This window comes from Leuciscus leuciscus (assembly GCF_965113295.1).
Source record: "Leuciscus leuciscus genome assembly, chromosome: 12".
NCBI lineage: Eukaryota > Metazoa > Chordata > Actinopteri > Cypriniformes > Leuciscidae > Leuciscus > Leuciscus leuciscus.
Genome location: NC_138736.1, coordinates 27415079 through 27440456, shown reverse-complemented (window position 1 = coordinate 27440456; position 25378 = coordinate 27415079). Strand labels below are relative to the sequence as shown.

The following is a 25378-nucleotide window of genomic DNA, read 5'->3' as shown; positions in this document are numbered from 1 at the left end:
TGTGTCAGGTCTGCCCTTATACAACAGACAGTATATTGTATTGATCATAGATTGTGTTTTGCACTGCAGTTTATTTATTTTTTTGAAGTCGCTCTACATTTTTGTTTTGTTTGTAATGTAAATGCATGCATTTTGTTGTTGTTGTTTTTTGCAGCAGAAATTCAATACAACAAAATAAATGACCCTTCTTAGAGTAGCTTTATAGAATGTATGGTTTATGAAAAAAAAGAAGACAGACACAGAATTGCTGCAGTAACGGCTTTATTTGCGACAGGACATTTCTGCAAGATAACAAAAATATGCAATATAGCTGCCATTTACAGTATTACTGTATGTGAAAATACAAAATATACAAACAGAAAAGGCCATCTTCTAATCTGCCCGGTCTTCTGCATTTGTCCACATGTTCTCATCCACATCACACCTGATATCTTCCCTGGCAAGGCATCTTGGGAAGAATCGTTTACAGTAACATGCCTTATCCACACCTGGCAGTGTTCAACTGTGATGTCTTGGTATGCAGCATCTTTTGTATACAGGAGGGACATTTGGTCCTGTGGACTATGGTCAAAAACCTTTCATCTCCAGGCTGAGAAAACTCCTCAATGGGGTTGAGGAAAGGGAAGTAAGGGGCAAGGAAAATGGACATCATCCTCTGATGGGCGTCAAACCAGGCTGTGACTAGACGGGAATGGTGGAATGCCACATTGTCCCATATTTGCATAACTTCAATCAGCTGTTTCTCACTAGCAATGGAATAATGTGAAAATACAAAATATACGAACAGAAAAAGCACAAGAAGAAAAAAAAAAGAGTCATCTTCTAATTATTTGCATAATTCAATCAGCTGTTTCTCAGTAAGAATAGAATAAAATACAGGGGATATATTTGTGTTTCAATTCACAATATAAACAGCTGTTTACCTTGACTTTAGCCTGTAAGGTTAGGTTTAGAACATGGTGTTATCTGTGCTGGCATACAGTGTTAAAGCATTGGTAAATTTGGCAGTAAAAATCCATTGTTTTTTTCTTGTTTGAGCTTGTGTGTAAAAGAAGTTTAAGCATTTTAAATTTGTGTTAATTGCATGCATTTTGTGTTAAAGCAACAAGAAATGTGTTAATAGTATAGCTTACACAGACGGATGTAGTGCTAACTGTGTTAAGAGTTTTGGAAAATTGTTAAAAGTATAGAAAAATCTGTCATAGCAATCGTAAAAAACTGTAAGTATTCAGACTCTGAGCTATAGAAGGCTTATGATTAAGTATGTTTTTGGCATGGCCTTGATTTTGCAGGCTTTCAATCTTTGCAGATCTTGACTATCTTCTTGTTCTGAATCCTATTTCCTTGAAAAAGTTCAATGTATAATGTATCTTGTATAATTTCTTATGCTGACATCTGAAAACAGGTTTGAGCACAGAGAGAGGAAAAACATATTTGACTTCTCCTTTATTGACAATTAAGTGTGTTTTTATGTATAACTGCCTCACGAATCTCAGTAAAAACAACTACTTTAAATACTCAAGGCTGAGCTCTACAGGCATGATAAGAGCTGACAAGAAACTGAACACACTAATTTAAAACCATCTGCACATGGTGATAAAATCGTTTCAGAAATAAACGAAGCAGCAATTGCACTTCTGTAGGAAGAGTTTGAAATCGCTACATCGCATCTAATAGGTTCAATTGTTTATTTGGCTAATCTGTTGTGGTTACATAATCTTTTGTCACAGTCTCAGCAGGGTCCTTCAAATTAAGTTTCAATTCATGCTTCGTGCCGGAGCACGAAAAAAGTATTGTCAGAATGTTAATAAGACAAAGGAAGATAGCAAGGTCTGAAAGTCTAGACTGGCACGATTCCGGAATTCCATTCTCAGAGAGTGAGTTCCATCTGTATTCTGGTCTGACACGTGTGGATAACCCTGCTGAAACTGCAGAGTGCATCCTCATGGTGTCCTGCATGTTTCAACCAATGTTTCCATCCAATAATGTTGTCATATAACACAAAGGTAAAAGACCATACTCCATGTTCTCTCTCTTTGTTTCCCTGCATTCTTTCTTTTGCTCTGCCATTTATGTTTTCCCTCTTAGGGTTCCAGTCCCTGTCTCTCTTCCCTAATGATGACTGATGAGTTCAGTTTCAGCTCTGTGTGAAGTTTGGGGAACAACAGAAGAACAGCACAGCACACTGACATCTCTATCCCAAGTTCAAACAACATACCCGCATTGTTCTCCCAGTCTAGAGCTGCATTTTCACCATCTTTCAAACCTACAGATCTGTTCCCAACTGGAAGAGATGCAGCAGACATGCCAATTTCCTCATTTTGTGTCTGATACGTGTTGAGTTCACTGGCAGTGTGATTATGCATTACATGCAAGAGTGAACCGCCTGAAATTTCTCCATTACCTGACTTGGGTGTCTAACCCTCCGCATCGTGATTTTACCAACAGAAGCATCTACTTGAAGTGTTCTTTTAAAAGGACAAAATTACTCTAAATTACTCTTTCCTTGGGTAACACACAATTGCAAATGCACGCAAACTGGTACACACACAGACTGCTTTACTGTAATTACCCGCCATATGCTGTCATGACAGGTACCTGCGTGAAGAGTATTTTGAAGTCTTTCGTCTTGATGGAATATTAACGCATAGCAGCAAGCACACACATCATGATGCTGCAGAGGGGAGTAATAGCTTACATAGCTTCTCTTGACAATAACAAGTCAGCATGCTTTCTAATGTAACACAGATGTTGCACAAAATGATGAGGTAAAGGCTGTAATTAGTGGAGCTTGCTAAGGAAAGCATCACTTTTGCTATTTCTCAAAATGTTTCATTTTTCAAAGTCCTGAACCCAATTTTTAAAGGGACAGTTAAAAAAAAAAATCCATTCAAAAGTGTTGTTCAAGCCTGACTTTTGGTTATACTTTATCTTAAAGTCCCCCTGTGGTTAAAATCATGCTTTTAATGTTGTTTATATAAGTCAAAGCCTCTACTCATTTCAATTGAGAATACGTATATATATATTAGTGCTGTCAATCGATTCTAAAATAAAAGTTTGTGTTTGTATACATGTATGTATATTTATATATATATATTGAACAAATTTGGGATTCAATGGATTCAAAGATAGATTGCATAAAAGTTCCATCAAAAGCAAGTCTTTGGAACTAGAAACTATTTGGAAGTCAGTCAACAGAGACTGTGGAAAAGTACTGTACATAAAAACAATGCCAGCAAGAATGCAAGCTCTTATCAAGGCCAAAGGACAGCATCCAACATATTTTAATTTTTTTTTGTTTTGTTTTTTTGGTTATTTTGTGTGAATAAAGACTATTTAGTTGTTTCAGTTTGTTATTTGCCTAATAAATGACAATAACATTTTTAGTTTTAAACAACTTTTTGACAGATTCCTAAAATATTTGTGTTTTCTCTTTATTATTCTATATATATATACACATACACACACACACACACACAGAACCTCCAGGTAATGCTCTCCACATGTATCATTTTTGGAAAGCCACTGTGGATGATGCCTAATGGAATGTTTTCTATTATCCCCCCCTGTGTCATTGTTGTCACTTTCCTTCCAATATGGCAGGCACTATTTCCAGCCATTTTTGTGCTATTCTCAGCCATGTTACCTGCGGCAGCCCAAGGTGTGACAGCCATACAGGTAGTCTCCCCTGAAGGACAAACCAGTCACATGGGTGTACGCCATCACAGTTTGGTAATATATGGACCCAGCAGCCCAGAGGACACCATGTCCCTTGAGAAGGATTCCTGTGGTGGGAGCTCTTTCTCTCCTAGTGCTAAAATAAAACATTCTCGATCCTCATTTCTCAAACCTTAGACCTTGATGGGGGAAAACAAGTTACCTGAATGTAGTGATAAGGCAGGATGGTACAAGTTTTTTTCTGTTAGTACACCAAAACAAAATGATAAAAGCTGATAGGATTTGTTCTGTGAAAGCTGTAAACTGTTATCGCACAAAACAAAGCCAGATCTCAAGCAAGCAGACTCATTTTTACAACGCACAATACACCTTGAGATGAAACACCGCCTGACTGCTCTGTGGTCGACCAATTATATTTGATCAATGTTGGTCGTTACCTGGGGCCACGCAAGGGATTTCATCAGGACGTTAAGCGCATCTTTTTTCGTGCATGATCTGGTCTAAACTTTAATTAAACAGCCCTCCGATTGTTATCTCTACCAACCCTACTTGAGCTCTATATAAAAATAAAATAAACATTAGGACAGCCAAGTGATGCATTGCCATCTAAGTCAGTGGGTGTGCACATTTTGGAGGTCTTCCTTATCTAACAAACCTGATTCAACTCATCAGTAGGCTACCTCGAAGACCTGACATGGGTGTCAAATAAAATGTGCAGTCCTGGGCGGCTGATTGGACTGAGAACCACTGATCTAAGCATCAATGCAGCGCAAGTGCTTGACTGATCTAGCCAGGGTTACCCTCATACGCTGTCCATGGTGCTGAGTGAGCAGATGCTCAGTTTGAGAGCAGTACTGTGCTTTCAGTGCAAAAACTTTCAACAAAACACACTTGTGGATGGAGCACAGACAAAGGTTAACAGGAAAAAAAATAGATGCTGCATTAATTGCATTAAAGGTACAATATGTACGATTTTTGTAATAGAGATGCACTGATTGACCGGCGACTGGCCGGTCAGTCTGACATACGCTGATTTTATGCCGGTCAAATGCACTCGGAAGCCGCATGATTAACATCGCGCAACATCAGCATCACACGTGCACACGGAACGCACATGTAGGAAACCTTGTGAATTACGGCCGTTTCACACCCCACGCGTGAGCAGCGCGTATTTTTTCCGACGTGCATGTTAATCAATGAGAGCATTCATACCGGGAGCAGGAGCAGCGCATGAGCGTCAAGCAGGAGCGTAGCGTGAGCAGCAGTGAAGCGTGGGTTTCGGTGCCGAGTCTATTTTTGCGCCGTTGCTCACGCTCAATTGCAAAAGTTTCAAGTGAATGCACACTTTTGATGGACAAAATAAATATGATTTCACACAAAAAGTGCCCAAAATGCACAGAATTTGCATGTCTAGTGTGTTTTAACAAGAACTGGAGTAGGCTATGTCAGAAAAGAAAATGAAGACTCAAAAATATTTATAGAAATTTTTCCCATTTAAACTTGTTTTTATTATTCAGTTTCCCAATCGTTTCCCTGCACTTGCTCCACTTGCCCGAGCTTACCTCTCTGCGCCATGTACAAGCGTTGACAGTGAGCGCTTGTTTAGCCTGGCTGCACATGTGGCAAATGAGAGAAGAAACAGACTATGGTGGCAAAGCAGAAATGCTTCTGATTGCGAAGAAAAACTTGCCATTGATGTACAAGTGATTGCAATAGGCCAGTGTGTGTGTTTTGAGAAATATCTTTATACTGCAAGGCTATATATATATATATATTTTTTTTTTTTTTTTATATATATATATTATTTTATTACCATTACCTGTTTTCATACAGAAGTTTAGTTTGCTAAATATATCACTTTTTTTTGTTGGATATTGGATGTCAAAAGAAGGAAATGGTTCTTCCATAACACTGCACTTTGGATGAGTGTGAATTTCACACACCAGGAGAAATTTCTATAGTTCTATTTTATAGCGATTATCTGTTCAAAAAAATGTTCTATGTTCTATGCAAAATGTAAAATGTTCTTTAAAGAAAAGATAGAAAATAAATATTTGTGTCTGCTGTAAAGTGGTTAGAAAATATGAAATAGGAATCGGCTAAAATCGGTATCGGCAGGTCAAACTCAATGAAAAATCGGAAATCGGAATCGGCCTAGAAAATTGTAATCGGTGCATCTCTATTTTGTAACAAAATATCCAAAAATCACTTGCACAGTGTGATATATGTCCTGCAGTTGTGCACTTACAATATTCCCAAAATTCCCAAAGATTTTTAATTTCAGAGAAATTCCAATTTGAAATAATGGCTCGTCCCTGGTCACTGTCGCCTGTCAATGACGTAATATCCGCGTTATACCTGGTTTCCGCTTGTACTGCCATAGTAACCATGGCGACAGACATGGACAACTGCGTTGCGTCTAGCACACGCTGTTGTTGTTTCGTTCAAATATTATGGACCATGGCAAGCAGACTTTGGGACAAAGGGAGAAATAAAACGAGGATCAATATCGGCGTGGCGTTTTCGAAATGCCGAGAGCTTCACGTCCGCGACTAACTTCGACTTGACAGAGACGCCGCTCTTGCATGTACTTTATTAGACAGCTGAGCAAATTTACATAAAACAAATCAATGTTATATAGCTCAACAACATGATGAAATGTTAGAATATGATCAGTGTGTTATTTTAATGTTGCTCTAGCTTACTGCTAGTCTCATACAGACAAACTAACACATAGAATAACATTATAACTTTCAACACACTCAAATGCAGTTTAGTGATAGTGTAACGTTAGACCAAGTGAAACAGCGCTGCGTTACCTCACAAGTTTAATTCGTCAAATAAACTGACCTGTGTGAGTAGTAATTCAGCACTTGCGTTCGGTAGAATGAAATGTCCTTCTTTCTTTATATCCGCGGGACTCGTGTATGGCACTGGTATCTGTCTCTCATTAGCAATCGTGCCCTGCTTTATACCACAGTTGATTACCACATGAATGTTTTCACTCATCCATAAACATTATTTGATCCATCAGCATGTCGACAAGTTCCATAATTCCGCTTATGCGTCATCAACCTAAACCTTTGTTATTGTAAGAGGTTAGCGACCCCTAGCGGCGAAATTTTTTTTCATATTGTAGCTTTAAATACTTAAACTAAATAAATACGTTCATTTTGACATTTTAGGTCTGTCAAAATGAACGTGTTAATTTTGCAATTACATTTTTTCAGCTTAACAAGTTAAAATGTCAAAATGAACGTATTTATTTAGTTAAAGTATTTAATGCAATTAATGCAGCATCTGTTTTTTTTTTTCCTGTCAACCTTTGGCTGCTCTACAGTATATGATCATACTATCATTCATTCAAGTTCTATTAAACTATTTAAGCGTGATACGACGCAAAAACAGAACTCAAGTCTTTACTGGCACGCTGTCTGTGAAGCTGCTCTCTGTGAACAAACACCCGAAACGCACTTACATAATGCCGCTTCAGACAACACCGCATTTGCGATTGAACAGATAAAAACACACAAAATTATTAAAAAATTCCTGTTTTGTCGAGTATCCCCGTGAGCACACTCTTAAATTAGTTAAAAAGTGTTAAATGAACAAAGCGTTGTGAGAAAATATCAGTCAGATCCGAGTCATGTGCGTCAGGTCTTAAAGTGACAGCAGCCTAATAAACCTGCTGCTGTCTGTCATTAATGTTAATCAAAGAACAAAAGACAAAGAGAAAATCACTCTTGCTCTTGACTGAATAACTTTTGTAGCTTTAATAAGGATTAATCTATATTCGATTAATTGATGCAGTGAAGGATTATTCTATTTCTGTATTATATACCTGTTAGACCTGGAAATCTTAAAGCACTGTATACAAGGTTACATGGGTCAAAAACAACCGAAACAATAACTTTTTTGTTCATTTTAGCAGAGCAAGTAAAAATCTGAATCGACCCGACTGGGCCAGTAGAAAAAGAAATCTCAGCGTTGAGCCCTGATACTGTACATTAAAGGCACAGTTAAAGGCACAGTATTAAAGGCAACATCGGTTTATGTTCACTTAAGTTAAACAATTAAAATTTTATAAAGCCTATTACATGTTTAAAAATGTATAGCTTTTTAATTATATTGTAATGTTGAATGACAATAATTAATGGATAAAATTGAGAAATAAATAGGCCTACATAAAATAGAGACATCAGATCAGTACTGGTATCAGTGATACTGGCCTTCATTCATAGTGCTTAAGAAAAAGATGCCATTAAAAAAATATTTAAAATATACTGTCTTTATGTTGTTTCTACATTATTTTGGAGATTCAATGTGAAAATATTACAATATAAAAATATATTAAAAACTTTAATGTTAGGTTCGATTAATAGTGATTAATTACAGAAAAATGTGTGATTAATTGGTTAATATTTATAATACTGACAGCATTAATATATGCACACACACATATATATATATATATATATATATATATATATATATATATATATATTAGTGCTGTCAGTTCAATTAATGATTGAACTCATCTCGACATATTTTATATATATATATATATATATATATATATATATATATATATATATATATATATATATATAATATGATGTCGAGATGAGTTCAGTCATCCTCTACTTTGAGTGTTTCTTTTCATGTGATGTTGACAGAAGTACAAGTAGCCTACCTTTCTCATAGCATATGAAATTTAGTACATTAAATACATTTAAAACCATGTAAACAGAAAGAACAAACAAACATAGCTCTTTTAAAGTTGAGTTACAAATCAAAAGTTCTTATTTAGTACTAGTATAAGCACTGTTTTTTTATTCCAAAAGAGTTATGCTTGATTTTTTCATAATCTTGCATACTCATTTTGTTTGATTCGACTTAAAGAAGCTAATCCTACATGCTCATTTCTTTTTCTTTTAATCAAATGTTTATTGAAGGTAAAGGAATAACAAAATATGAAGCATTTCAAAATCACAACAAGCAGTCAAAAGAAAAATATTTATATATTCTACATGCTCATTTCTAAACCTATTTGTATAATTAATCATACTGCTTTTAATATGTAATCGTAATTTAATTTAAAAGTAAATGCTGTAGCCTACCTTTTCATAGTGTACTTGTTCTGACAAACATTTGTCTACTTTAACAATCAAACACAATACTTTATGTCCAGCTCAAGAAAAAAAAAATCGTTTCATTAGAACCCCAAAATAGTTTTTTACCACAAACAAGGTAAAATGCCATCGCAATAACTCACGTGTGCCGTCAAAACGCGTCGCTATAGTATCCAAAAATGTGTTCTGCGGCGCGAGCAATCCCTTCATAACAGGCATTTTCCCGCCCTGATATCGAATTCCCCATCAAACTGACGCGGCGTTGTCAGAGACAAAGGTAGACACAGTTTGAAGCACACCGGTGAAACTGAGCTTTCAGCAAGAAGGATCCCGCTCCCTCACGAGCGCGCGAGCAGGACGGAGGATGCGCGCGCCCGTGTCACTGGGAGTGACGCCCGCAGGTGCGATTCAGGTAAATGGCACGCGATCAGTCTACACAAATGGCGCGTGGGATTGGAGATTGAAGCCATTGTGGGTCGCGAATCAGGGTCGTATGCAGGGTTTTATAATCACATAAGTCCCAAATGTGAGCTAGTTAGGGGGGTAACTTGGGAGCAGCTCCCCCGAGATCTACATGTGCATTTTTTAACTAAGACGTTTTAAGGACAAAAAAAAAAATGACAAAAAAAAGAAGCATAATAATAGCTTTAAACCCATGTCAGTTGGCACTGGCAGTATATTATTTGTCAATACCTGCTCTTTCCTCATCTCCATCAGTCTCCTTATCTCGCGCTGTCTCTTCCCCTCATAAAGCTGACTGATAGTCTTTTCAATTCCGTCTGTCTGTGAAGAAAGTGAACATAGGGTCAACTGATAGGCCTATTTATGTTTTACCAATCATTTTCTTAGACAAGTTAATTTGCTGAAGACCAGGAAAGCGAGGTAGCCTAAGTTTATTAAATTCATTCGCAATACGTGCGCATTCGTTATCTTAAGGCTAACGGCTTCGTTAATGTTTCTTCCCTCACATTAGTTAGCCTAGGCTACTAATTATTACATTAGGCTGAAACACGTAAATTATATACGCCTATTTTCAATTCAAAATGGCGAAATTAGACAAAAGTTTGTACTCCTGATCATTTTTTTCGGTCCTTTAACATTTCTATCCTAAAACGGTTGTAACGTTTAGTTTAGCTACTTACATATTAACTCACACTTATGCCCATTAACTGAAGAGTCCCGCTGGAATTCGCGCTCAGCAGCTTCTGTCAATAAAGCCCACCTACTTTGATTTGATTGGTCATCTCAAATATTTTGAGATTGATTGACGATCGGTGTGTATCGTAAATACATAAAATGTTCAATATTCAGAAAAAAAGTATTAAATGTTAGTAGGCCTAACCTACATACCCATACCCAAATTTGTGCATTGTTAACATAAAGGTAATTATTCATTCTCACATTATGGCCTAGTTCAGTCAGAGTTGAGCACGGTTGATTTCACATCACGTTAATACAGTAAAACAGCTGGTCTCAGTGGGCGGCATACAGCATTTACAGTTTAAGCAAGTCCTGGAACCCCACAAAAGTTGGATATCTGACCACCAACATCCAAATATACAATATTAAGCAAAGGACTACATAGTTGGCCTACGTTGTCGTTAATATTTCATGCTGTAGTCATGCTGATGTAGTAGCCTACGAGAATGATATAGCCAAAATGTGTTAAGAGGCCTCCAGGAACTTGTTTGAGAGATAGGGTAAAATGAGGTAAGATGACATCCCAAAATATGTAAATATTGATATATATGCCTGTAGGTCATAGAATCATTTTACCTTTCAGATAAATCTCTTTTACTGGGATTCGGCTCTGACTAACTTGTCAAAATAAAAAATTTAAATAGAATAGTTGATTTAGTATTTTACATTAATGACACATAAATATTAATTATCTTATTAATCATCTTACCCCTTTTAATATTTTACATTTTGTCCTATAACAAATAATTAGAAAATGTTTCTATTTATTTCCTAACACATCATCATCCTGCAAATGCTAAGCTTATATCTAAATAGCCTATGTTACAGTTTAAAAGTAAATCCACATTTGGGGGCATCTTGCATGTTACCCTTATTGTATTTTGTGTACAACATTATTAGTCTATTCAAAGGAGAGAAAAAAACTGTCAATGCAGGCACCAGTTTGAACCAAAGAGTGGGAAATTATTGATTTCAATTGGCAATTTCCATTGGTGCAGCCCATTTAAGGCGAGACACAGGCAAAAACAATGTTTTTTCATGCATCTGTCAATTTTGAGATTTGGGGCTTTTTAGCTTTTCATAAAGGGTTTTTTTCAGTGGAAAAAAAACACTTGTGGAAAGAAAACATCCAAAACACACATTTAAGTATCATTTTTACCACTTTATATATTTGCATCTGTAGATTTCAATTACACTGTATATCTTTAAAGGCCTTTTTCTCAAAATGAGTTTTTTCTCTTGCTCCGAGTCAGAAATCTCCACTTTAGCAACACATACAACAAACTTTAAAGTTTTATTCCTACCTTTATTCTGAAGGTTTTTACAGAGGGGTTTGTTCATATTATAATTGGCCTGATTTTATACAACATTTTATTCCCCCCCAAAATTTTGAAAATATAATTTTTTTCTCTCTCTTTTTTTTTTTCTGGCTGTTGACAGTGTTTTCTGATTTATGGAGTGATAAAAAGAGATATCCAAAAATCCCTTCTGGAAAACATTTGACTCTACTATGTCCAGAAAAAAAGAAAGAAAGAAATTAAACAATTGTGAACCTAGCTTTATCCAATGTTCAGATTTCTGTTCTAGAAATGTATGCACATATTTAATTAGATAATGCCTCATTTGCATATTGAAACATAACATTTCAGAAAACTTGCAATTCTTAATGTAATCAATCAACTGGTTAAGTATGGTGATATCTTTCAGTTATTTTTTTTACCTTATTCATCCAGGGTGTCTTGCCATAATACACTTGGATATTAGGCCTACTGTATTAAACAGTGGGTTATTGTAAATATAATAGTACTCAAAACAGCTGAACGAAAAGCTGACCAAAAATAAATGAGTGGTTATCATTTTCTTTGCATGGGTCAAAAGAACTGAATATGACGATTCTTTGTTAAAAGTAGCCTATAACACACAGCAGGCTATGCCGCCCTCTACAGTTCATACGGTCACAATACCGCATTTGTGCCTTTTACAATTGCAGTGCTGGAAACAAAAATCCATTCAAATAAATAGCAATTTACAGTAAAATTACGAATTACGAATTTTCTTATATCATTATGGTAATATTATCATCTTTACTGCTGTGGTGTAATCTTTGATATATGATTAGCCACTGGAGCTGATGCATGCTTAACACAGTTGTGGAAAAAGCCCTTGTAAATCATGCTTTTATATGAAAATAAAGTGTTTATTGTGATATAATCATATGTATTGAATGTATTTCATGGTTGTATGCAGGCTCATGCAAATAAAGACACAAATGAAGCTCCGTTCATTATGATTAAGCTTATGGAAAAGAATGATTGCCACATAGAGTGACTGTCATGTGTACAGGTGCAAACAAGCATTAATCACAGAGATCACTTGATGAGGCTGATTAACATCTTTTTGTCAACTGAAACAATCATTGTATTATCTCTCACTCATTACTCACAGCTTTTATACATATTACTATTTTTATATAGTAATAATATATCATAGTGAAACTGTAAGTGTACTTCTCTCAAAATATTAGGATTAGTCAGATACTGGATTGGCACGTAAAGAATGTTAATAGATATGTATACTACAATTCAAAAGTTTGGGGTCAGTGAGATTTATTTCTCTTTTTTCTCATCTCTTATGCTCACCAAGTCTGCATTTATTTGATAAAAAAAAAAAAAACAGTAATTATTCTATTATTATTAAATATTATTACAACTGTTGTCTTCCTTTGATTGCAAAACTGAATTTTAACATCATTACTCCAGTCTTCAGTGTCACATGATGCTTCAGAAATCATTCTAACATGCTGATTTGGTGTTTAAGAAACATTTCTTATTATCTTGAAAACAGTTGTGCTGCTTAATATTTTTATGGAAACCGTGATACATTTTTTCAGTATTGTTTGCTAAAAGTTCAAAAGAACTTCATTTTTTAATATATATTAATTATATATAATAGCCAATACAATATAATAATATATGAATACTTTTTATTATTTTTAATGTCTAAAATCTTTTTACATATATTTTATATCTTTTTAACATTATACATGTCTTTAAGGTCACTTTTGATCAATTTAAAGCATTCTTGCAGGCACCACAGATGCAAATTAGCTTTTAGACCTAAAGGGGATTAATTTTATTCAAAACAATCAGTAACATTTAATTTTAATTTGCAGTGTCTTTGTTACACGTTACATGTACAAAAACAGTAAAACATTTTATGCAAATATGCAATTTTTGCACCAGACCCTAACCTTATAGGTTTACACTTTATTTGAAGGTGTCTTTGTTACTAACAAAGACACCTTCAAATAAAGTTACAGTAAAAATATATTTAAGTACTGAGTAATATTAAGCAACTACATGTAGGGTAGGATTTGGTTGAGGGTTATTTGCATGTAATTATGCATAATTTACTGTTAATACTATGGTAAGTACATGTAACATTTGTAACAAGGACACTGCAAAATAAAGTGTTACCAAATAAAGAATAACCAAAAATTTGTACAGACCCCAAACTCTTTATTGGTAGTGTAATGCAACATAATTGAACAAATAACTATTGGAATCTAAAGTTAAAACATAAATTAAATTCCCAATTCTTATATAAAAGTTACATTCATCTTTAAGCCATAAAAACGCATAATTCCCAGCTCCGGATAGAACGTCACGTGTTGTCATCTGCATTTTTGTGACAGCACTCTTCTTTCTGATGTAAGCCAACGGAAATGTATTACATTTGTAGATCAGATATCTGAAAATAAGAGTTTTGATCAGTCAAAACTATATAAATAACAAAGCTTATGACATAAAATATTAAATGTTAAAATGGCCATACTTTAATAGTCATACTTTAAAAGTCATGTATTCTGTGAGAAGGCACTTCCGCTAGAAGCTGATTGGTCCGTACTTGGTGACATCATATTGGTAATGCTTTGTGGGGCCGCCTAGAGATTTAATTACGGATCTGTGTTTGCACATTATATTATACGAGCAGTTTTTCCTCGTTGTAACCCTCATTTTATTGATTTCAATGTGTCTGATTTTCCCGTTTACTAAGAACAAAAACCTTTCTTCATGAAATAAACCCGCTCTCGAGTCTCTTGTCCCCGGACCAGCGCGTTGATTCTGGAGCCAGTGTTTTTGTTAGTGAGCGATCCTGGGACGCGCGCTCGATCTGTCGGCATGTTCGGATACCGGACTGGAGGATTGTAAACCACAGGAAAACAGTGCTGCAGTAAGTAAAATAAGTGACTTAAATTATATGGCAGAGGAAGGGGAAAAAAGACGAGACCATTGTGTCACAGGTTGGGCAATGTATGCAGCACCTGTAGCAGCGCTTCACGGCTAAACAAAAACATCTATAACCAGCCTGAGATGGTTTACTGGTCGTAGTTGGTTTAATATGGTCGACCGGCTCGGCCAAGCTGGTTTAGCTGGGAGCTTGACCAGCCAAAAAAGTACCCAACCCTTGTCTAGAAGAACCAGTCAACAGACCACCCTGTCCGAGGGTCTCCGAGTCTGGTCAGGGTGGTTTAATAGGCACTCATCCTTGCTTAAAATGGTTTTGTTCCGCAGTGTATGTACAGTATATATATATATATATATATATATATATATATATATATATATATATATATATAATGTATGTATATGTGTGTGTGTATGTGTGTATATATATGTATGTGTAATGTATATGTATGTATATGTATGTATGTATGTATGTATGTATGTATGTGTGTGTGTGTGTGTGTGTATATATGTATATATATATTATATATACACACACACACACACACAACACTTATGAATAATTTAAGCTCAGTGCAAGTTGAATATGTAAGCCTGAAGGATGGGGATAGAGTGGACTGGGATATAAATGTATGCTTAAAGATACAGTAGCTCCAAAGCATCTCTCTTTCCTCACTATTGTTTTCTATAGTTGTGAGAGCTGAGTTTAAAAAAAAATGACGGACCATTTGGCTACCACTAGTAGCACCCAGGGGCCGGTCCTGTGTGAACCCTCTTATCCTCCCTGTAAAATGTCCCGTATGGAGAATCCAAGAGATCTACCTGTACCAGGAGTCACACCTGTGAGCCTGGCCTCCAAACAAACAACATCATCTCACAGGAAAGGTATCCATTCACAGACATACACACAGATACAGGGCCATGTCTGCTTATAAGTTATCTGAGTGATCATATTCTTACTTTCCGTCCACACAGGCAGTCTGCTTCCTGTGTTCTGTATGGTGGAGCAGAGTGATGCCCCACCCTCAGAGAGGAAGAGGACGGAGCATGCAGAATTTGTGCTGTTGAAGAGAGACCTGCTGTTCAGCCAGATTACAGAAGCTGCACTGCAAGAGCTGGGATACACACACACCGCAGCGGCTCTGGCTACAGGTACACACACACTAATGAATAATTTACGCTCAATTCAAGTTGAATATGTAAGCCTGAAGGAAAGGGATGGAGTGGAGTGGGACTAAAAAAAACGACCTGCATCATATGATATTCCATTATGTGCATTACACATAAACTACCATTCAAAAATTCAATGATTTTTTTATGTTTTGGAAAGAAGTCTCTTATGCTCACCAAGGCACATTGAATTCAAAACACATTAAAAACAGTAATATTGTGAATTATTTTTACAATTTAAGAACTGTTTTCTATTTTAATATATTTTAAAATATAAATGACCCCTGTGATGGCAAAGCTGCATTTTAATATGCTGATTTGGTGCTCAAAAACATTTCTTAATATTATCAATGTTGAAAACAGTTGGGCTGCTATTTTTGTGGAAACCGTGGTACATTTTCCCAGGATTCTGTGATGAATAGAAAGTTCAAAAGAACAGCCTTTTGTAAAAAATAAATAAAAAATCTTTTACTTAAAGCCAAGGTTCGGAGTAATTTCAACCTAGGGTCCTTTGCACCATGACCTCGAGCCAAACGCCCCCCCAGAAGCCTTTTTTCCCTTGGTCGAACATTATTAAAGTTAGAGCTTATTTAGAGATATCAGCCGAATGGCTTAGTGCAGGAGCTAATGGATCCAAGGTTGCATCTCGTAAATTACCCCACTAATAATGCCCGGAATGGTACCAAACTTATACAGTAGTACAAATAGGTTCTGTACTCATAAAACGAGGCATTGGAAAGTTTGTAAGTACATCAGGAGTTTATTTAAATAACACTTGCTTATGGCTTATGCTACCGCTAACCCGGACGTCGAGGTCACTTCTGTGATTTGGGATAAGCCCGTAAAAGTCTTTTGCAAAACTCACAAAAGTAAGGGAAAAGCTAGTGAATTTAACACTCCATAGAAATGTATTTTTTACCGAAGTGTTGACAACTTAGTGTTAACTAATAATTGTTATAAACTAGTACTACCAACAAAATATTAGTGCATTCCTGGAACTGGGCGTCATCACACTACATTATGCATCGCTTTCTGCCAGGACTTTTACAGGCTTTTACCAAATCACAGAAGTGACCTCGACGTCCGGGTCAGCGTTAGCATGAGCCGTCAGGCAAGTGTTATTTAAATAAACTCCTGATGTACTTATACACTTTCCAATGCCTCGTTTTATGAGTACAGAACCTATTAGTACTACTGTAGAAGTTTGGTACCATTCCGGGCATTATTAGTGGGATAATTTACGAGATACAACCTTGGATCCATTAGCGCCTGCACTAAGCCATTCGGCTGATATCTAAATAAGCTCTAACTTTAATAATGTTCGACCAAGGGGAAAAAAAAGCTTCTGGGGGGGTGTTTGGCTCGAGGTCATGGTGCAAAGGACCCTAGGTTGAAATTACTCCGAACAATCCCTTTAAACTTATGTAAGATTATAAGTCTTAACTATCTCTTTTCATCAATTTAATGCATCTTTGCTGTTTAAAAAAAATTAAAAAAATAAATATATATATATATATATCTTACCGACCCCAAAACCTCTGAACAGCAGCTTACTTGTAATACAATTTAGACATTAAAAAGGCTGCACAATTAAATTACACAATAAATAAAAACGCATTAACATTGCAAAAAATATTTAGGTGGTCAAATCTCACACAACTTAAGTTAACCTGTACTGAATGCTTTTTTAACATAACATATTTGGTTTATGTGGAAAAACTTATTCTTAAAATAAAAATAATTTATTTTAATGCTTATGCTTATAAATATGATATATAATTTGCTTATTTGATACAATAATTAAGTAATGAAAAATATGTAATGTTAGGAGGTACAATATGTTAAAGGAAGAATTGAAAAAGAAGTGCAGAAAGCTGATGGTAAATGAGAGAACTTGGTCAAGATCAAAAAGCTCAACAACAACAACAACTCCAGAATCCAGATAAAGAAAAGGAACTAGGGGGTCAGGAACTATATTCGGATCACATATAATAGTCATATATTGTAATAACATTAATGTCTGCTTTAGGTCAGGTTCAAGTTGGCCATTGGAACCCTGTGGCTCTGTCCACTGTGACAGACACCTCTGACGCAACAGTAGGAGACATGCTACAAGACCTTTACCATGTAATCACCTTAAGAATAAAACTACACAGGTAAAACGTTCACACACACTTACTTTGAATGTCACGTTTCTCTCTGGGCTTTAGCAAACAGGCCTATCAGAATGATGAACTACTTTAGAGAATTAAAGCTGTTCTGATTTATGATGATTCATTTTTCACAGGTAATTTAGTATTAAAACTAATTTCAAAATGATTAAAAGTTATTATAGTTATTAAAGTTTTGAGGATAAACAGATGATAATATAGCTATTTGTGAAATAATAATTATTTGTGATTAATGTCCCACAGTGTAATTAATTATTGAAGTACACTGTTTTTTTTCTCACTGACTCATGCACGTTCTCTCTCTCTCTCTCGCTCTCTCTCTTAGTGTTTCTAAATTAGAGGACTTACCTGCTGAGCAGTGGACTCATTCTACTGTCAGAAATGCACTAAAGGAGCTGCTGAAAGAGATGAATCAGAGCACACTGGCTAAAGAGTGTCCATTATCTCAGGTACACATTCACAACAAAAGTGGTGCGCAACTGTAAATATTTAGCTGTACACCATCCATATAACATGCATACTAACTTGAACACAGTTAATTGCATGTAGCTATAGAATAAAACAGGGTTAATTGCTTCATATCTCATGGTTAAAGAGCAGAACTATGATCAAAGAAGCGCATTGAAGAATACACCCTACCATTAAGATCCATCCCTAGTTTGAGAACCAGCTATTAAATCTATTAAGCAAGGAGAGAAAAAACCTTTAGCACATCCTTTCTGGACACATTTAGTCAGTTCCAAAGCACACTTCAAGGCCTAATTCAGTATATCCAATTACTAAATTTCTGTGACTGTCATTTTTTTTTTTCATGCACATGAACAGATATTGACTTGTCTTGTATTTTTGTTTGAAAGAGCATGATTTCATCAGTGGTAAACGGCACTTACTACGCCAGTATCTCTGCTGCGAGATGTCAGGAGTTCGGCCAGTGGTACAAACACTACAAGAGGGCAAAATCTATGATGGGTGAGTAGCAACTTTCTGTATGTTTTTAAACATAGCTCATTAATTCACATACTAACAGCTCTCCGTTCTTGAAGTAGTCGTTTTGTTTTGTTTTTGTATTTTGGTACGAATTTATTGTAAGGTTTAATTCGTTAACATTAGCTTATGCAGTAGGTATTACAAAGGTGTTACAAATTATTATTCATAAACTCACAACTGTTCAAAAGTTTGGGGTCGGTGTGATTATTATTATTTGAAAGAAGTCTCTCTTTTTATCACCGATGCTGCATTTATCTGATTAAAAACAGTAATTTTGTGAATTGTATATTAATTATATATATTACAATTTAAAACAACTGTTTTCTATTTTAATGAATATAATGCAATTTACACCCGTGATGGCAAAGCAGCCATTACTCCAGTCGTCAGTGTCACATGATCCTTCAGAAATCATTCTAAAATGATGATTTGGTGCTCAAAAAAATTTCCTATTATCACAGTTCATATCATTTTTCTAATAGGATTCTTTAATGAGCTTAAAAACAGCATTTATTTGAAATCGAAATTTTGTAACAAAGTAAATGTCTTTACTGTCACTTTTGATCGATTCAATGCGTTCTTGCTGAATAAAAGTATTAATTTCTTTCACAAAAAAATCTTACTGACCCCAAACTTTTCAACAGTAGTTCAGTCAATTAAAATACCTGCATATATGATATGGCTAAACTTGATTTCGGCTGTGAATTTTAAAAAGGCCCCAGTGATTTAAAATGAATATTGAGTCACTAAAGATTTTCACTTCTACACAGGTGACGTGAACAGGCACTGCAACCAACCCTCATCTTCCAGCCAGCCCACCATGTACCAGCAACCAATGGAAGGCAGTGGGGCGGAGTCACGTGGTGTTGTCCAGATGCAGGCTGGAATGCCTGGTCTGGTGATGGCTCAGCTCCTCTCACAGCAGCATGCCATGTCTCAATTTCTCACACACCCTCACACACACGGTCCTCATCCTGCGCCACTTCGGACTCCTCCAAAATGCAATGTGTCCCCACCTACAGTAACTCAATGTCCCTCACCTGTCACCGACGTGTCACCTGAAATATACCATTGGGTGCGTGAGGAGTTGAAGAGGGCGGGGGTTTCCCAAGCGGTGTTTGCACGAGTGGCCATTAACAGGACTCAGGTAAAATAATAGAATTTCATATGCATTCAAGTTATATACATTTATATTAGTCCTTACATTCCCTGAATTCTTATAAATATTTATTGCATTTAAATATGTATGAAATGTACATGCCATACATCATACCATGAATGCAATGTAAGCTGCTTTGGATAAAAAAAGTGTCTGTCAAATGCGTAAATGTGCTGTCTTGTAAGATTGTAAAGTTTCATTGACACCAAGAACGATGACTACAAAGATAACTATGACAATAACTATATTAGCGTCCACACCAATGCACAATATCGTTCTGTTTATTATAAGCATGCGCTCAGTGATTGACAGTAACTAAATATTTTTTTTACTTTGTTACTGTACTCAATATATATATATATATATATATATATGTATATGTATATGTATATATATATATATATATATTTAATGTATGTATATGTGTGTGTATCTACTGCACTACATTCTAAAGCATAATATTGTTCTTTTTACTCCACTACATTTCATAAAAATATATCGTTCCTCATTATTTCGAGCTGACGAAATCGTCACCCCTAAGATGCAAGAACGGTGTCCGATTTGTGAACGAGCTTATTGTTTTCAAATAACCTGTTGAACTGGTTGACAAATCACACTGAACGATTCATTCCCGAATAGCTGTTCTTGAATCAACAACTGACTGATTCAATGATCCAGTCAAAACGAGCCAAGAACCAGGATATTGCCAGCATGATGGTGCAGAAAGTAGGTTACTGATGCTGAATTTTAGTACTGAATGCTGATTATTGTAAATGAAATTAAATAAATTATTTGTGAAGTAAATCTGCTGTAAAAGGGCCAGCTAACTGATATCTTTGAATGTGGGCATTTGTGTGGCATCTGTACGGAGTAGGCGTTGTTTTCCCTAAAACCGCCAATTAATTCATGCATCTTCCCAGCTGTTGTAGCAGTTACAAATTATATAAAACTAGTATGTTTGTATGTCACATTTACACAAACTTTGTTTTGGTATTTTTAAAATACTATTATTTTACCTGTTTGCACACTTCAATTATCAGTAAGTTAAATTGATATTTTAGTATATTGAAGTTTAATGTTTTTATAGTGTTGGTGATAAAATAAAAAGTTAGCTTATTTGCAGATCAATATTATATACCATATTATATAGTAATAATAATAATTTGTTACATTTATATAGCGCTTTTTCTGAGTCTTTTTAGTGCGCTTTTTATAGTCTGCACTAATCTTTCTTATTAGTGTTGACTAATGAGTGACTAGTGCTGGCTAAATAATAAACATGGTTTATCAATGATCAGTACTTTTTACTTTTAAAGTACATTAAAAAATCAAGTACTTTTGTGGTTTTACTCAAGTAAAATTAAAAAGGAGCACTTATAGTTATCGTCCTTGGTGTAAATGGGCCTTAACTCTTTTTTTCCCCTTTTTATTAGAGGTTTCTAATATAATTTTTTATCATATCATTTTTAGTTGTGTGTGTACATACCTCTTAAATGTTATATAACTGTGCACTTAATAAAGTGTATGTCCCTGTAAAAAAACAACCACCTTGCTACGTGTACTGTGTTAGACTAACTGGGACTTGTCACAGCACTTGAATATTGTTGCCCTATTATTGGTTTGATTGCTTTTGTTGGATAAAAGCATCTGCTAAATAATTAAATGTAAATTGTATTTTGCAACAGGGCCTGCTGTCGGAGATCTTGCGCAAGGAAGAAGACCCACGGTGCGCGTCTCAGTCTCTTTTAGTTAACCTTAGAGCCATGCAGGCCTTCCTGCAACTGCCACAGAGCCAGAGGGACTCCATCTATCTGGAGGAAAGAGAGCGTAACCTCAACACCACCTACAACACCAGCTCACCTCTGCCCATTCAGGTTCACTGTCATTTAAATTGAATTGTGGACCAGAGATGCAAATTAGTATGTTCTATTATCTCAATAGACAGTGCAGATAAATCTTATGCAGATAAATTAATAATAATAATAATAAGTGCCATTTGTTAATGTCTATAAAAAAATCTCACTACAGGCAAAACTTTCACCTGTTTCCAAGGAGATTGTAGTGAAAGTGGAATGCGATGATTCTGGAATCAACTTCGGCATCTATGATGAAATACAGCAGGAAATGAGACGAGCCAAAGTGTCACAGGCATTGTTCGCAAAAGTCTCTGCAGCCAAGAGTCAGGTACATGTGTGTGCATGTGTACTAAAGGAATCTAATATACTAATAAACAGGAGAAAAAAGAAAAAAACATTACACCTTACAAGATGGTACATTTATACATTTGGCAGATGCTTTTATCCAAAGCAACTTGCACTGCATTCAAGGTATAGGGCCTATACGTTTGAAACATATTTAAATGTACATTAAATATTTATATGAATGCAAGGACTAATATACATACAGTCGTGGCCAAAAGTGATGTCCGGAGGGGATTTGTTTTTATTGACTCTACAAGTTTGATTAAACCATCAAAATATGAGGAAAATATTTTAGATTTGTTCAATATTTTACATATGAGGGAAGAACAAAACACTTGGTCAGGGTATTTATGTGACAAAAAGGCAAAGCTGCAGGTTTTATTTTCCTTTGCAAAAAATGCATAGCAAAACAAAAAGCTCAAAGGAAAAAGCATAAACTGACAACAACAGAAGTTATTAATAATTAATTGGTTCTCTCTTGTGTTTGCAGGTGTTCATAATTTCTTTGTAGGACAGCCTTCATCATTGCTTTATCATACACACATAAAAACAATTGACTCCAAGCACTATACAATATGCTTACAAAATCTTTAATACATTTTTTATAATATTTGAATAAAGGGTGAATATGTCAATTTTCCTAGGCCAGACATCACTTTTGGCCACTATTGTATATATACTTGTAATACAAATAATTAGTATCCCTCCCAAGCTTATGAGAAAATATGTACAGTCGGGTCCAAAAGTCTAAAAGACTTGTGAAAATGCTTTTCTTTAGCATTTTCTCCCCATTACAAATTAAATTATCAGCAAAAGAATTTGTGAGATCATTTGAAAATCTTACATTTTGAACAAAGGCATTCATACGGTTAACATCACAAATTTGCTTATTTGTCCACTGACCTAGAAATACTGCAGAACTTTAAATATTTCTTGAAAATTAAATATTTATCTCCTACATATAAATATTTATTATATATTTAAATATTTATGCCACAGAAAGCACATTTTACATCAAAATATTTTTGCATTTTAAATAGTTAAAAATCCTAAAACATTACATGAATCACCAGGATTAAATTAGACTTTGAATCAGATTTTCAACATTGTCGAGATGTTTGAACCCCACTGTTTTTGTTTCTGTGTTAGGGTTGGCTGTGTGAGCTCCTGCGCTGGAAGGAGGAGCCTTCTCCTCAGAATCGTACACTGTGGGAAAATCTGTCCTTGATACGCCAGTTTCTAAATCTCAACCAATCAGAGCGAGATATTATATATGACCAAGAGAGCAATACTGGGCAGACATTCTACTCAGAAAAACACACAAGACCACTGACTGAACAACTGCAAGTGAGAGCTCACACACAAACAATTATAATACATTATGAATATCCAACTGCTGACTGTACATGTATAGTTTAATTTCATCTATATAAGCCATGATATATCAAATTAGCCACTTTTTGTAAAAAATTGTGTTCACTCTCATAATTATTTACCTTTTCTATATTTATTTTATAAAGGTGATACCACAGCATGTGGTGACTCTAAAGCAGCACCAACAACTACATACAATTCCACCTCAGCACCATCAACCCTTCCTCCAGCACCATCTTATCACTGGAGGTCCTAGAGACTCTCACATGGGCCCAAATCTTGGCGGCAGGTCTTTACCACCAGAAGCCCATGCAATCTTGCAGAGTTTCATTCAGGAAGTGGGACTACATCCAGATCAAGAGGCCATTCATACACTATCTGCTCAACTGGGTGTAGCCAAAGAGGCTGTTCTCAGCTTTTTCAATGGTCACAACTGGCTCAGACAGGAAGAACAGGACAACAGCAGAGAAAGAGTGATTGGGGAAAGTGAAGATGATTACATGGAGGCAGAGGATGAATGCAGGGAAGTAATGGAAAAAGATGAGAAGACAACTGCAAACATGATGACAGGGAAACAAGACATTGATTTGGTGGAACAGAATGCATCTACACAAACTCGTTTTATCATTACTATTAAAGAAGAGGAGGAGCTTCCTTGTAAGGAGGAGCATGATGATAGCCCCGCCTACTGCCAATTCATAAACTCCTAAAAATATATACTCTACAGTTAAAAAGTTTGGGGTCATTTTGTTTGAGGACACATTAAATAGCTCAAAAGGGACACTAAAGAAATGTATAATGTGACAACATGTTTCCATTTGGAAAAAAAAAAGCAAAAAGCTACTCTTTTGAACTCACAACTGTTTTCAGCATTGATAATAAGACAAATTTTTCTTGAGCACCAAATGAGCATGTTATAATGATTTCTGAAGGATCATGTGGCACTGAAAACTGGAGTAATGATGCTGAAAATTCAGCTTTGCCATTAAAGGAATAAATTACATTTTAAAATATATTTAAATTAAAAATAAATGCTTTAAAAGTAAATTAAAACACTTATTTTAAATTGTAATAATATTTCACAAAAGACCTTACTGACCCCAAACCTTTGAACTGTGGTGTATTAAATCCCATTTAAACAAATAAACAGCAATGAATACCGGGTAATATAAAAATTTAAATGTAGCCTATTTACGGTTGTGCCTAAACAAGGTGTTTTGCTAAAACCAACTATAGAGTTGGAATTTTGAGGATTTCACAATGGACGTGCCAAGGACAGAATTAATTAAATAGCACTGTTCTTATTTCTAAATAAATGTTCTATTAATATTAGGGGTGTAAAAACGCTGATGTGATGCTGAGTGACAATAATATTCAAACCAAATTGAGACACCATTTTCATAAGGTATCACTTAATTAAGGAAAGAATTGCAAATGAATTGTTGTTAGCAAGTATTTACACCCCTAAATGAATAAGATTTGCAATTTTATAGTAGCATTATTTATTGGCTGTCTCGTTTTCTGCTCAAATCCTCAACTGTATTTTTGCAGGCAGGCAACGTCAATCAGTGTTAATGGTGGCATATTTAGCCAGGCAGTGTTGTCTTTTAAAAGATTGTTGCCCTGAAACCATGATGTATTATATGTTTAGAAGCAAACAGCACATTACTGTATTATTGTCAATAGAACAAAACACAATAGAAACAGCACTTTGAATTACAGTGAATAATTCTCTCTCTAATGAATTACAATAAATCTGTAGTGTTATTGTTCATTATGTTTAAAGCCATTTTATTCAAGAACCAGAATGAAAATGGGCTTTATATGGATGTTTACTGTGATGGAATTCTCAATTATAACTTAATTTTTATACTAATTAGCATCAGAACTGACAATGCTGTTGCCTTCAGCATTTTCTTACCATCTTAAATTGAGTTTTTCTTTTTAATTAATCAGACACTTTCACCACCTGCTGCTTCCATTTTCTCACATTCCTCACATATATCACTCTATATGGGTCAACACTATCTGCTACAAAAGAAATGTGTCAAATAATATA

The 25378-nt window shown here is 35.3% G+C and overlaps 2 protein-coding genes across 4 annotated transcripts in view; one reads left to right on the top strand and one right to left on the bottom strand.

The window, feature by feature from the left end:
* kcnh8 (potassium voltage-gated channel, subfamily H (eag-related), member 8) overlaps positions 1–9097 on the bottom strand; it is an 80465-nt gene extending 71368 nt beyond the window's left edge. The window contains exon 1 of the mRNA XM_082185684.1: positions 8954–9097. Within this exon, the coding sequence (XP_082041810.1) occupies positions 8954–9029 (76 nt within the window). The 5' untranslated portion in view covers positions 9030–9097. The remainder of the gene's footprint in view (positions 1–8953) is intronic.
* Positions 9098–13939: 4842 nt separating this feature from the next.
* satb1a (SATB homeobox 1a) lies at positions 13940–25091 on the top strand. 3 transcript variants are annotated; one of them, XM_082185694.1, is made up of 12 exons: positions 13940–14243; positions 14949–15142; positions 15233–15409; positions 17457–17583; positions 17924–18047; positions 18456–18567; positions 19356–19732; positions 20384–20470; positions 21430–21618; positions 21773–21928; positions 23095–23292; positions 23466–25091. In XM_082185694.1, exons 2-12 carry the CDS (start codon positions 14974–14976, stop codon positions 24027–24029), a joined length of 2280 nt encoding a protein of 759 aa, XP_082041820.1. In that variant the 5' UTR covers positions 13940–14243; positions 14949–14973; the 3' UTR covers positions 24030–25091. The 3 variants fall into 3 exon arrangements, with proteins under 3 accessions (XP_082041820.1, XP_082041821.1, XP_082041822.1); XM_082185695.1 differs by having other exon boundaries at positions 13940–14256; positions 14963–15142; XM_082185696.1 differs by lacking the exon at positions 20384–20470.
* The last annotated feature ends 287 nt before the right edge of the window (positions 25092–25378 follow it).

Coding starts and splice junctions, on each gene's coding strand:
- satb1a (XM_082185694.1), top strand. CDS start 14,974: ATGACGGACCATTTGGCTACCACTAGTAGCACCCAGGGGCCGGTCCTG. Junction 15,410..17,456: donor CGCAGCGGCTCTGGCTACAG/GTACACACACAC, acceptor TGTCTGCTTTAG/GTCAGGTTCAAGTTGGCCAT. Junction 23,293..23,465: donor CACTGACTGAACAACTGCAA/GTGAGAGCTCAC, acceptor TATTTTATAAAG/GTGATACCACAGCATGTGGT.